This window comes from Theropithecus gelada, chromosome 1 (assembly GCF_003255815.1).
Source record: "Theropithecus gelada isolate Dixy chromosome 1, Tgel_1.0, whole genome shotgun sequence".
Classification (NCBI taxonomy): domain Eukaryota; kingdom Metazoa; phylum Chordata; class Mammalia; order Primates; family Cercopithecidae; genus Theropithecus; species Theropithecus gelada.
The window spans coordinates 186,962,863-186,977,528 of record NC_037668.1 but is presented as its reverse complement, the minus strand read 5'-3'; the positions used below and the strand labels follow the sequence as shown (position 1 = coordinate 186,977,528).

Below are 14,666 nucleotides of genomic sequence, written 5' to 3'. Positions count from 1 at the left end.
CAAGACTTTCTAGACAACCAAAAATGAGTGGGAGAAAAGGACTGAAGGTGGAATGTGAGGAGGTGTATAAATTGCTGCTTACCAGCCAGTTTAATTGGGCCTCATGTATGCACAACTTGTGTATATTCTACCCATACCTAGTTAAGGTTACTTCTAAAAGCAGTAACTCATTCATAAAAAACTGAAGACCACATCAACCAGAATGGAACGTTATCCTGTGGGGTTCTACACCCACTCTATAAATGCTACATTGACTCAAAACACTTAGAACTTACTTGGAGTTGTCCTCAGAATGGATTTTGAGAGAATTAAATTTCACTTGACAGTCGCTTCATGTTGAAGACACACATACAAACACATTACCCACCTTATGCACAGCAGCCTGGACTCCAGATGATGCCTTTTGTTCACTTCCAAAAATGTAATCCATCAACGGATGAGTATTCACCCCCACAGAGGACATTCTAAAGAATGTGCCAGAGGGCTGCTTGCTAAAAGCAGCTTCTTTACCTTATAGACATCCCTATTACGTAGAGAGAAAGAAATGCTGCTTATTAGATTCCCTGTCAACTGAAATCATGGGAGAAACACTCCAATCTCCAGCCTACTTTGCAAATAAAATATTGCAACCTTTATTTAAAACAAAACACAACTTGGCAAACCTTGTGAGAAGACAGAGAGAGCAGTCCCTTTCAAGGGCCTCATTTATTTACATCAAGTTTAACACTGTTAGCAGTTCACAGTCAGACAACAGAGGGAGAGAATTAAATTAGAAAAACAACGGAAAATATATTACAACAACAATGAAGAACAAATACCTGACAACACTGGTAGCGTGGCCCACGACTGATGGGTTTTTAGTTAAAATCCCACGTTGTCTCACTATGTCCCCTTAGCAATGCACACAGTGCCCGATGCTCCAAACCCCACTCTCTGTGCACCACATACACACCTGCAGAGCGGGACCTTTGGTATAAATGTTCAACGAGTTTTAAAGAATCTGAATCCGCATGTTTTGGGACAAAGCTCTGTCAACCACCATGAAATGTTTAAACTTATTTTTACTAAGCAAGCATAAAACGGGGGTTTGTCCAGTGACAGTCATTAGAGAATCAGACTGCAGAGAAGGAAAAGTGCAGAGTCTGGGAGGAGATGGGGGTTCTGAGTATGCATCAACAGCTAAGTCAGCCTGTTCACAGTCAACACACCAACCACACCACCGCTGTTCACCCAAGGAAAGATCTGAGTGATTCCTCTTTTACTTACTCCCCCTCTCTTAATGGGCACGACGGCAGTGCATGTGCACTTACGGACACAAACGCATACCAGCTATACAGATCTGAGATGAGAGGGTTTTCAAACATATGCCCTAAAGAACCATACAATGAGTATCTCATTGTTCCTTTCTAGTTTCTGAATACTAATTGACAGTCATCCTAATCATGGTGATTTCTCAAGATCTCAATAAATTCCTCTCAAAACATAATGGAGTCCAAGTGGCCACAGTGAAAAATTGCTGTCAAATGGAGGAGAGCTGGTTTCTCTGGCCCTCATCTACCAGAAGCATCTCTGTCTCCTGGCCTTCTTGCCACTCACAATACCTGGTATGGTACTTCTGAATCATGCAGAACAGTATCTGAGGTTTACTGTTGATGACCCTAAAGCGTTCCTAGTCCTGCAATACCTTCTAAAACAATAAATTTGCATATTTTTTGTTGTGCTATAATTGCTGAAAATTAAGTATACATATATGTGAACACTGAAGTCCCATTCTTCAGCTAAAGTTGATGGTGCCTAATTACATGATTTAAAACTCCCGCTCTGAGATTCAGAAGCAAATCTAAGCAAGTTCCGACTACACAAACTCCCTATATTTCCTTTCATAAAGCCTGCTAGCATTCCACAGTTTGCCTCCAGTGTGTCCTAAAAGGTTACTTAGCATGCTCGGAGACCCCAGCTTCTAAGGGTTCAGCTCAGTAGCCTGGAGTGACAAGGAAGACCCTGAAAATCTGCTGATGCGAGTACAATGATGAACAAAGAATCTTCCAGAACAGACACAGATGACATGTATCACAATTCTGCTTCAGATATGGGGTGGTCTGAGGACAGTGCTGTGCCTGGCCTTTCCCCTTCAACATGCCAGCTGCTCCCTCTGAGTGAACAGGGCTTTGCTACTCTGCTCAGGGTAAAAGGTAAGATTTTTCTAGGAGAGGTAAACAATTTCAAAGTTAGAGATGTACATGGGGATGAAGAAGTAAGTGCACTTGGAGGGAAGGGTCCAGTGAGGCGTCGCAGGTGGGCTTGAGAAACGCAGCCATTGCTGAGTGAGCACTCTCAGGAAACCACTTCAAGTGGGGGATTCTCACAGATGGAGGCTCTGGCCACTGCCACCTGAGAAGCTTGTGTCTACCAGTTCTCGTTCAATAATCATGCAAAATCAACCCAGCTGACGAGTTTTTCCTCTGTAAGACTCATGAAACCTATCTTTGAAGGCACAAATCTCCAAGGGTGGCCTCTCAGCAGTTTCTGCCATTCCAAGTCAGCTTTCAATCATGATCTGCCACAAGGCCTCCTTACCTGGGGAGGAGTATGGGATCTTTTTATCCTGATCCCACAGGGTGAAGTCTTCCCTAATTTCCTGTCCTTTGGATCTAGGATATTGAGTCAGAAATGAAGGTATCATCTTGTTTTTGTTTTTTCTTGATGTGTCTCACTCTGTCACTTAGGCTGGAGTGCAGCGGCGCAATCTCAGCTCACTGCAACCTCCGCCTCCTGGGTTCAAGCAATTCTTCTGCGTCAGCCTCGGGAGTAACTGGGATTACAGGCGTGTACTACCATACCTGGCTAATTTTTACATTTTTAGTAGAGATGGGGTTTCGCCATGTTGGCCAGGCTGGTCTCAAACTCCTGACCTCAAGTGATCCAACCATCTTGGTCTCCCAAAGTGCTGGGATTACAGGCATGAGCCACCAAGCCCGGCCAAAAGGTATCATCTTGTACATACTCAAGATAGAATACATACCTCACAGAGGTGGCATGAAAAGCAGAAATTCATCCTTGTGGACATTGCAATAAACTTCCCAAAAGACAGGCTGGACTAGGAGTCTGGGGGTGAGCGCTCCGGAGCAGGCGCGGCCCGCCCACAGCCCTGAATCCTACCCACACTTCCCAGTAAGAGAGGAGCACAGGGAATGACAGTGAAGTTCAAGTGAACCACCGTTGTGCTGAACAGAGCAAGTAACAATAACGATTACTACTGGCTTGCTGGGGCGGGGCGGGGGGGGGCGGGGGGGGCGCGGGAAGCAAGCCTTGCAAAAGTGTTGGAAAACCGGAACTCTATCCAAATGATATAGATATCCTGACTGTTAAGAGTGGGAGACATTTCAGAAGTTCTCACATACTCCTACGGATTCCAGACTGAAGTAGGCATTTACAAAGGAAGTGAGCTACTACTGGCTCGATATAAGCTAAGACAGAGATACAAACCGCTGAAGCCTATCAATACTTAAGCCAGAGACCCACCTACAAAAAGAGGATTGGTCATAGCAGATCCTTAGGGCACAGAGATGAACCCCAAATCCAGGGGGAACAATTTAATGCAAGACGATGAAACTCAAAAATCAAGAACAAAAATACAGATAACCCCGTCAACCCAATATGAACTCCTGGTAGGGGCACAGCCTGATAATAACAATGACATCAGTAGCAAAATGGAAGGGAGCAGGAGGGGTCATCATGAAATGTAACTATCATTCAAAAGTGGCCACCAATGCAATTTCCTTTCAAGTATTTTATAATAGGTGAATTAAATTCAGCTACTCTTTTTAGAAAAAGAAAAAAAAAAGATAGATGACAAATGTCAATGTCATTTATAACTGGTAGGAAATCCTAGAAAAGTAATTCCCAGAGTGCACTGGTTTTATGGCCATCCACTTCCCCCTGTAAACCTAACAATACTATGCAGGACATAGGTTAAAAAAGACACTGTCAACATCAACAGATAACAAGTCTGCTCCCACCACATTTAGGATAAATGGCCAAGCATATAGTGGACAAATGGAGAAGAGGGCCTCATCCTTCTTGAGTCAAGGTCCCTGGAAGAGCTTCTGTGTTCTGGAGTGAGTACACATTCTTACTTTTTAAAGATCGGAATTAAACCAAAAAGTTGGTCCCTAGTTCCCTGAAGTAATTCAGCTCTGAACTACAACTTTAGCAAAACACTTGCTACACCTGCTCGTATTCGTTAAGCAGTTTCATATTTCTAACTGTGATACAGGACAGAGGTGATTCTTACATATCTGCATTTTCAGGTCCCCCACAGGGTCCATCCACATTGAATCAACTGTCTTATCTTTTAAACAGACAATACTACCACCTTATAGTTATATTACAGTTGATATTTTCTCAAAGTGCTCTCATATACATTATCTCATAGTTATTAAAACAATGTGAACAATAAAGTTTTTTTTAAGAAAAAGGAATGTAGGACTAACTAGGTTTTTTAACAACTCAAGTTGGTTTTCTTTACTACAAAGTGCACACTGCTGTGTTGCTGAGGTCTGTCCAAAAGAACGACCCCATATGATTGTTTAAATGACTGAATTCTACTGAGTGCTTGCTTTGCTCGTGTCCCCATTACTCCACATTCAAATCCCTTAAGGTCAGAGTGTCAGGAGCATGTGCTTTACAAAGTGTGCAACACCACACAGGCTGATTGTCATTCTGAGCCACTTTTTTGCAGTGTCTCACATGGCAGCAGGTATGGTGGAAAGACCCCACAACCATAAAGTCAAGAGACTTGAACTCTAGTCCTGGCTCTGCCACTAATTAACTGTTGAGACAATGGGCAAGTTACTGAACCATCTTCTGCTAGTTTCTTAATCTATAAAGAAAAGGGTTGGGGTACTAATAGTTTTCAGATAGCAGTGGGTGTTTGAAACACCTGGTGAGATCACTGGAGAATACACTGGCCGAGACCCCAGTCCACTGGGAATTCTGTGGAGTGGGGCTATTCCGTCAGTTTGGTCTTTTTTTTCCCCCTAGGGGATCCTGCTGTGCATCCCTAGACTGGGTGTTAATAATAGTAGTAGCAGTTTAACATTTATAGAGTGTGCTCATTGTGTGCCAGGCACTTGAGCTAAGTATCTTACAAATATCATCTCATTTAATCCTTACAACAACCCTGAGGTAGTTACTATTATTATCCCTGTTTTACAATGAGGAAACTGAGGCTCCCAAGGTTAAATGACTTGCCTTTTAGACCGGCATTAGAGCCTAAACACTAAACCACTATCTATACTGCATCCTTTAAACTCAAAATCTCCATGACTTTAGTTAAACAAAAACGGGCAGTGCCTTAGCAAAGTCAGCATGCTTTATTACCTGGGAAAGAGTTTACTGGCCAACTTTCAGTTGAATCCTAAGAAACTCTCCATCTAATTTAAATCCTAAAATGCTGCTGGTAAAGGGTCTCCACTGTAACGACCTCTACGTACAGAGGTCATCTAGAAAAACACTGAATGAGTTTCTTAGGGCCAAATTTTTTAAGGCTAATCTCTGAAAATCATGATAGAAGTCTACAGGAAAATATATACATTTAAATTTTACACAAAGCCTTTTAAGAAAATACTTTAGGTAAAGCACAATCAAGATGTATTCAACACAAATCACGGCATTTTAAAGTAGGAAATCTAAACTGAAATAATATTATCTGTACATGAAAGGAATCAAGCAGTGGCAGCCCAAAGGCATGCATCCAGATACACAGCATAACCACGTTAGAAAATTGTCAATGCCTTGTACGTGGGCCTTTTCTCACTGCTTTTAGAATAGCTAAAATTAAACTACACTTTTAGTTTCTAGAAGCAGTTTTCTCTGCTTTGGATTCAAACCTTTTAATTTACATAAGGGTTTGTGTTTAAGCTGGTCCTTTTCAAGTAGAAAAAGGAAAAACCTAAATTATGCTTGTACAGTAAGTTGACAGTGCCTCTTTAACCTGAACCTTGAGCCCTCAACCCCTGAAGTTACATAGTTCAAGCATCATGTGGACGGGGTGTGCTCCAACAGTCAATGCCACTCTTGACAGTGTTGACAAAAATCAATTCCATTTATGTATTGTGCACCCACTGTAGGCAAGACAGAGCTAGGTGCTGCCCCTGAGTAAGAAACAGCCCCCACCCCTACCCTTCAGATTGTTGTTGGGCGAGAAAACCAGGGAGCCTACATACACTCAGTAGTGTTTCTCCAAGGCTTATTTCCAGAACTCTCAAGGGAAAATAGAGCCCTTGCTTAAAAAACAAAGAACAAAAAAACCCTGAAAAACAATTATAATCCCTTAACTTGCATCCCACAACAACAGGGATAAACCTAAAAAGCAGCATAATAATATTCTGAAGTTTTAGCTTTCCCATCCTCGACCTTAAAAGGCTAACTGCTAAAACGAGTTCTTCAAGTTTATGGACAAGTATGATGAGCGAGAATGGCAGGAAAGAAGGTGGGAAAAGGACGGCTGGGTTTCACATCTGAGTTCTCTTCCAACCACTACGAGGAGATGAACCTGATCACTAGCTGCCTATGCTGCAGCTGCAGGCGACGTACTGCGGGGATCACCCAACACCTGCCAGGAATGCCCAGCACTGCTTGTCTCCTCCAATCTTCTTAACCTGGGCCTCCTTTGGAGCAGCAATGGTAAGAATCAAGGTTTCCTTTCTTTCCAATGAAAACTCAATTTTGTTCTTGGTCAAAAATGCCAAACTCAATTCAAAACATAGTTTCCCCCTTAGTATTCCAGCCCAATTAATATAATCGCAGCAATTCTTAATTTCATTAATATTTTCTACTCAGCAAATAAGAGAATGAAAAACCATTCAGCATGACAACACTGCACTGAAAGAGCTTTCCAGAGAGGCTCTCAAAGGGATAGCTGTACACTTATTTGCAACACCCTTGAGAACATGCACTATTACCTTAATTGAACAGATTAAGAGATGGGGCTGTGGTTTGACACTGTATCAGTGACAGAGCCAGGAAGAAAACTCACTGCTTAATGTTGAATTCCTATCTTCCTAAGCTAATATTCCTTTGAGAGAACAAAATAAAAATACGTGTGTATTGAGCTCTCCTTGGGGAGGATGGGGGAAGTATTCATAAAGCTCTAAAAAGAGAATGAAGCAGTAATTGGAATTAGACCCAATACCAAGAACATTAATAATACCTAACTCATTAGATTCACTTCCATGCCATCCTAATTAGCTTCCACAATTATAACTAAGTAGGGAAGGAAAAGGCCTATTTTTCAAGGGCAAAACATATTTAAGGATTAAGTCATTAGGTTCCCAGGGTCTAACTGGTGCTCCCTGAAAATGACTACTCTTCAATTATGCATTCTTAAAATAGAAGTGAAATGACAAAATAAATAAAGAATATTCCCAATAAGATCTGTACAAATAAGCACAATGATTGGGTGGGGGGTAGGGAGGAATATGTGAGAGAAGAAAAGCACGTGAGAATAACGTGGGGGTGATTCACTTCAAATCCACACAGAGGAGAATGCCTCTCCCTATTCTCTACCTAGATTGGGCTTAAGGTGATAAGGGAGGGGAAAGGTAGAGAAACAGCCATTAGGACCAAGCCAGCTTTTCCTCTCAGTCACAGGCCACCGGGTTTCAAGAAAAGACCATCTCCCTGGTATTTTAGTTAATAAAGAAAAATACACAGCTGCTCAAGTCCTTGGCCAGTATGTCAGTATGCAGGGGAACTGTATCCCAACAGGATTCATCCCCTTGTGAGAATCTGTAGGGACTACTATTTTCAAAATCAACACTGGTTAATGCTCTGAATGCTACCAGGAATAAAGGAAGACAGCCTGCCCAGCAAAAGACAGAGAAGAACCACTAGGGAGACCCCTGTACTTATGGTTTACAGATAGCCACCAACAAGCAGGAAGCCGATCCTGATCCATTATGAAATAATATACCAGACTGGGAGAAGTGACTTCTGCTAATCTGTGTAAGATTTCAGAAGGTTTTCAATCCCCTGCTTCAACTTTCCAGCATTCTTTACTTCCTGCACTAATACACCAGCGGAAAACAGGACAGAGGCATTCAGATAGGGCCACATTTCCCAGTTTTGTGTTGTAGTGCTCTGATTTGCAGTTCTTATTACAGCAGCAATGGCCTTGTGGAAGCAAGCAAGGCTAACATCTGCTTCCAACAGTCCTGAACAAAAATTTCTCTGGGTATATTCCCAGCTTTCCTTTCTTCTGTCCCACCAAATTCATTAGGTAAATTGGAGCATAATCACCATTGGTACCTACCAGAGCCCCAGGTCTGGGTGCAGCTGCTGCGGTCTTGCTGAGAGCAGCCCTGCCTAGCACCTCCCAGCATCCCAGGTAGGGATGGGCTGCATTGCCTTCCTTATGACATACACATGTTCCCTATTTTCCAGTGCAGTTTCCAACCCTGTCCACGACTGCCTCGCCCCCACTTAATTTACCTCTCCTATACTTATGTGGTTTGCTTCTTATTTTTGAGATGAAACTGTAAACGTGAGAACTCAGGGATCTGAGGTACTTCACATAAACACACTCAAGTATGAGTCTTTCATTTTCTGAAAACAAGAACACAGGAAAACAAGTCCCTTTCCCTCTCCCCTCAGAAATGTGTGCATTTTCCCACCAGGCTAACAGTGGCTACCTCTGCACCACATCACTGATTTCCTGTACACATGACAATAAGTTATTAAGGACAGGGTTTGCCCCGGGCACACCAGCAGCTGCTGAAGACACCTGTAGCTCCTGCAGGCTTAGTTCCAGTTTGCTCACAGCCTCTCGGAAGGCAAATTTGTTGCGAGTCTGAGGGATGCAGTCCACATAGCCTGAGCAGTAGTCGAGCAGCTGGTGTCCAGTGTCTACCAGCTGGCTGTTGGGCACAGGTTCCGTGATTGCACTGGACAGTAGGTCAGCACATTCCAGCAGGGCCTCTTTGCTGATTTTGTCTGCTGAGATTTTCTCAGCGGCCTGTTTGGTTTTTCTCAGAGCCACTTTAGTACCTGCTGTGCCGTTGGCCATTTTGGCTGGCGAGATGGACGATGTGGGCAGAGGCACTTGAGGTGGAGGCATCACTGGCCTCCCAGCTTTCCCACTGACGGGCACTGCACCCAGAGCTGCCTTCTTTCCTCCTTCCTGTGTTTCTGACGTGGACTGTCCTGCAGTCGGGGCAGTCGGCTCTTCTGTAGGGTCTGAGCAGATGGACGGATGCTGCAGTAGTCTCATCACTGGTGGTGGGGGTGGGGCACACTTTGGTTTTACCCGTCGGGGTCGGTCCTTGTCTCCAGAGGATGTGACCTGATGCTCAGATAAGAGCTTGAATTTATTCCCCTGAGAGTCTGTGCCAATGAGCTGCACGTCAGCTGGAGTGTGTTTCAGAGTGGGTGAGATAAGGACTGGCACTTTGTGGTTGTGAGTGGTTGGGAGGACGGGGGCAGCCTTGGCTGGAGAAGGCCAGCCTGGCTGCTCTCCATCCTCTAGAACTCCAGCCATCCCAAGTCGTGCCCCACCATTCTTCTCTTTGCCCTTGGGGGCAGCTGCCACTCCAGCCATTCCCACCCCTGGAGGGTCCTTCTCTGTAATGGCTAGATCCCCAGAGGACGTTCTGAGAGGAAGAGCTGTGGCTCCTCTGGGCAATAACTTGGCTTTTGGTCTCTCCCTGCTTGGAGCAGCACCTTCCTCTGATTTTTTTGGAAGCATGTCATTGGCCCTGTCCACATTCTCTTCTGGCTGAGAAGAGGTGGACACTGTCCTTTCCAGCTGGAGTTTGGACCTCTGGCAGTTCCTGGGAAGGGTCATTGCCATCCTATCCTGCTCTGGAAGCCCTGAGGACATGGAAGATGTAGAGTTTGACCTTGGAAAAGGCTTGGAAGTGTCATCACTGGCTGTGGGTTTACCTGCTCGTAAGCCCAGTGTCTTTTTGATTAAGCGTGGTGTAAAGAAGCCTGTGATGCCAGACCACCCACCCCCAGCAGTGCCACTGCCCCCACCCCCACCACCGTCGTCATTACAGAGGTTCCTCTGTGCAAAGCTCCCCCCATAGCACTTGGGTGGCACCAGATTCGCCTCTTGCTGGGCAGGAGTGAAAGAGAACCCATCAGCATGCTGTAGAGAAGCAACAGATGAGAAGTTACCCGTGAGTTCGTATTTCTTATGGGGCTGATTCTCCATTTCTCGGAAGGAGCTGCTGCGTTTGGGGGGTGTGGGAGCATTTCTCTTTTTCATGAAGGAGCTGAAGAAGCCCCCCTTCCTATCCCTGGTGAAGCATGTCTCTTTGGCATCTTCCAAGAGGCTGCTGGGTGACTTGTCTCTTTGCTTTCGAGGCAGTGCTGGGGATCCACTGGAGGCCTGTGCACCTCTGACGAACCCTGATGAGAAATGGCCGATCAGTAACTTAAAAGACAAGAAGTGAATCTATCACATTTGAATTACCAAGGCAGCATTATAAGAGTTTTGTCAGGCCGGGCGCGGTGGCTCAAGCCTGTAATCCCAGCACTTTGGGAGGCCGAGATGGGCGGATCACAAGGTCAGGAGATCAAGACCATCCTGGCTAACACGGTGAAACCCCGTCTCTACTAAAAAATACAAAAATCTAGCCGGGCGAGGTGGCGGGCGCCTGTAGTCCCAGCTACTCGGGAGGCTGAGGCTGGAGAATGGCGGGAACCCGGGAGGCGGAGCTTGCAGTGAGCTGAGATCCGGCCACTGCACTCCAGCCTGGGCGACAGAGGGAGACTCCGCCTCAAAAAAAAAAAAAAAAAAAAAAAAAAAGAGTTTTGTCAGCATTTATCAAGTGTCAGGTGTTGGCAGGACTCAGAGATAAATAATAAATACATTATCATTTCACAGTGACTGGTGTTCCAAACGTGATATGAGTTTTAAAAACTGGGGGAGACAGGGGGCCGGGCACAGCGGCTCACGCCTGTAATCCCAGCACTTTGGGAGGCCAAGGCAGGAGGATCAGGAGGTCAAGAGATCAAGACCATCCTGGCTAACACGGTGAAACCCCGTCTCTACTAAAAATACAAAAAATTAGCCGGGCGTGGTGGCAGGCACTTGTAGTCCCAGCTACTCGGGAGGTTGAGGCAGGAGAATGGCGTGAACCCAGGAGGCGAAGCTTGCAATGAGCCAAGATTGCGCCACTGCACTCCAGCCTGGGCGACAGAGTGAGACTCCATCTCAAAATAAAAGAAAAAAAAAGCCAGGGAGGAGATAACCCGCTGGTTATTACCTCAACACTCATCCTTTCTTTAAAAACCACCGCACAACCTCTTCTCCTCTATCAGGTTCAGCGAAGTTTTTGATGGAACTGTAAAGATGATACCTACTTGGGAACCCAGGGTTAAGGAGATGAAACTGGAGCCAGAGTTGTATGTTGGATGGATAGATCAGGACGACCAACACTGGCAATGCGGAGCCAAGGGCTTTGTGGGTGGGTAAAAGAGACGCCATGCTTCCCTCCAGGAAGACGGGCATGAAAGTGAACATAAAAGCCTCATACTCCATGCTTCTTTCAACAAAGCAGTTTCTATTTTGATTCTACCTGCTGAGAGACCCATACCTGGTACTAAACTGGAAGCAGAATTTTCTGTGGCATCCTGTGCCCCTTCAATGTTCTCCTTGTTCTCCACCTGTTTCTTCAGTGTCCGAGTCTTGGAAGGAAGTATAGGTAGCCGGGGCAGGTACGGAACAACAGATGACGAGGAGGCGGCTCTCCCAAGCTCCTCAGCTACCTCTGTGAGGAAGATAAGGGGACAGATAAAAAGTACAATTTCATAACAGAAAAAGGGAGTTCTTTTCAGAAAAGGCACACAACTGAGAAAGAACTGGCAAGTAGAGTACTAAAATACATACACGGAATCATAAAGTATGTACTCTTTTGTCTGGCTTCCTTCACCCAGTACCGTCTCTGTAGATTCGTCCACGATGCTATATGTGGCAGGGGTTCTCATTGCTGTGTAACATGCCAATGTGTGAATATACCACAATCCGCCCGTTCTCCTCTTGATGGATGTTTAGGTTGTTTCCAGTTTGGAGTTACTATGAATACGTTGCTAGCATCATCCTGCTATGTGTCTTTTGGTTCACAATGTTATGCACGTCTGATCGGCACAACGTAGGAGAACTGGTGGATCACAGGGTATATGTGCATTCAGGTTTATTAGGCCCTGCCAACCTGTCCCCCAATGGCAATACTATTTCACATGAAAGCTGTGGTTACTCTGCATGTTTGCTAAAATTTGATGTTATTATTTTTGGCTTGATTTTTTTTTTTTTTTTTCTTGAGATGGAGTCTCACCCTGTTGCCCAGGCTGGAGTGCAATGGCGTGATCTCGGCTCATTGCAACTTCTGCCTCCCAGGTTCAAATGATTCTCCTGCCTCAGCCTCCTGAATAGCTGGGATTACAGAAGCAAGCCACCACACCCAGTTATTCTTTGTATTTTTAGTAGAGATGGGGTTTCACCATGTTGGCCAGGCTGGTCTTGAACTCCTGAACTTGTGATCTGCTTGCCTCGGCCTCCCAAAGTGCTGGGATTACAGGTGTGAGCCACAGTGCCCAGTCTTTTTTTTTTTTGACAGGGAGTCTTGCTCTGTCACCCAGGCTAGAGTGCAGCAGTGCGATCTCAGCTCACTGCAACCTCCATCTCCCGGGTTCAAGTGACTCTCCTGCCTCAGCCTCCCAAGTAGCTGGGATTACAGGCACCCACCACGCTTGGCTAGTTTTTGTATTTTTAGTAGAGACAGGGTTTCACCATGTTGGCCAGGCTAGTCTCCAACTGCTGACCTCAAGTGATCCATCCACCTAGGCCTCCCAAAGTGCTGGGATTACAGGCGTGAACCACTGTGCCAGGCCAGTCTGATTTTAATATAAGCCTTTCTGGTAGGCCATGGATTGGTATCTCATTGTGGTTTTATTTTGTATTTCTCTATGATGAGTAATGTTGAGCACGGTTACTGGACATCTGGATATCCTCGTTTACTAAGTTAAGTTAACCTTTAACTCCTTTCCATGTCAATATATCCAAGAAGGCCGGGAGCCGTGGCTCATACCTGTAATCCCAGCACTTTGGGAGGCAGAGGTGGGTGGATCACTTAAGGTCAGGAGTTCGAGATCAGCCTAGCCGACATGGCAAAACCCCATCTCTACTGAAAATACAAAAATTAGCCAGGCGTGGTAGCAGGCGCCTGCAATCCCAGCTACTCGGGAGGCTGAAGCATGAGAATTGTTTGAACCTGGGAGACGAAGACTGCAGTGAGCCGACATCACACCACTGCACTCCAGCCTGGGCGATAGAGTGAGACTCTGTCTCAAAAAAAAATGTGTGCATATATACACACACACACATATATGAATATCATTTTAAATATTCAGCTATATGGATGTAATAATTTACAGTCCAGTAGATATTTCAGTTGTTCATAATTTCTCACTATTATAAACTATACTTTGATGCAATGTCCTTGTAGTTAAATCTTTGTTTGTATTCTTAATTATTTCCTTAAGATCTATTTCCAGAAATGGAATGTCTGGTTATCGTTTTTACAACTTAGTTCTGCTTTGTAGATGTAGTTTATACTTATTTTTTCCTTTTTTCTTCCCTACATTCTAAGTATTGATGCTTAAAGAGCTACCACACTTACTAAGGTTACTGACAGGGAGGCTGAATAAATTTCTAATTAAAATATAATTTCAATTTTTTGAGACACAAAGATGCACTGAAAATAGCAAAATAGCAACACAGCAATAATAAAGGTCAAAAATTAATTCAATACCATGAAACAGAGTCCAAAACTACAAAAGTTGATCATTTTTTAAATGTAATTACCATTATCGCCACCGCCACCACTACCCAGAACTAGTCACCAACAGTAAATCCAACAGATTCTCACCTTCAGAAATGCTGGAGTCATGGAACATGGTTTCAAAAGCTTGGTGTGTTTCAGCAAAAGAGGGCCTATCGGCAGGGCTCCACTTCCAGCCTGTGTAACAGAAGAAGAAAATATTAAAAACTCCTTGCAGAAGTTCAATATCCAGTGGTGTATCTAATAACGAGTTCTATGCATCATGATGTATACTTATTAGAGTTACAGCATGTTCACAATGATAGCAACATAGCTCTAGACTCAGAGGTATAATGAACCCACTTTCTAAATTCCTTTTTCTTTGAGACAGGGTCTTGCTTTGTCACCCAGCTGGAGTGCAGTGGCACGATCTCGGCTCACTGCAGCCTTGACCTCCTGGGTTCAAACAATCCTCCTGCCTCAGCTCCCCAAGTAGCTGGGACTATGGGTGTGCAACACCACACGTGGATAATATTTTTTTTTTTTTTTTTTTTTTTGAGACAGAGTCTCACTCTGTCACCCAGGCTGGAGTGCAGTGGCGTAATCTCAGCTCACTGCAACCTCCGCCTCCTGGGTTCAAGTGATTCTCCAGCCTCAGCCTCCAGAGTAGCTGGGGCTACAGGCGTATGCCACCACGTCCGGTTAATTTTTATATTTTTAGTAGAGACGGGGGTTTCGCCATGTTGGCCATGCTAGTCTCAAACTCCTGACCTCAGGTGATCCACTCACCTCAGCCTCCCAAAGTGCTGGGATTACAGGCATGAGCCACTGCGCCCAGCC

The 14,666-nt window shown here is 44.8% G+C and overlaps 1 protein-coding gene across 8 annotated transcripts in view; it reads right to left on the bottom strand.

The window, feature by feature from the left end:
* Positions 1–608: 608 nt before the first annotated feature.
* Positions 609–14,666, bottom strand: part of ABL2 (ABL proto-oncogene 2, non-receptor tyrosine kinase) — a 128,907-nt gene continuing 114,849 nt past the window's right edge. For 4 of the 8 annotated variants that reach the window (XM_025368369.1, XM_025368284.1, XM_025368531.1 and 1 more), the window contains 4 exons: positions 13,935–14,024; positions 11,604–11,777; positions 10,180–10,413; positions 609–9,870 (listed from right to left, as the gene is read on the bottom strand). In XM_025368369.1, coding sequence (XP_025224154.1) covers positions 8,690–9,870; positions 10,180–10,413; positions 11,604–11,777; positions 13,935–14,024 — 1,679 coding nt within the window. In that variant the 3' untranslated portion in view covers positions 609–8,689. Of the gene's footprint in view, positions 10,414–11,603; positions 11,778–11,902; positions 12,168–13,934; positions 14,025–14,666 lie in introns of those variants that run through there. The other 4 variants (XM_025368017.1, XM_025368108.1, XM_025368193.1 and 1 more) reach the window with 4 other exon arrangements.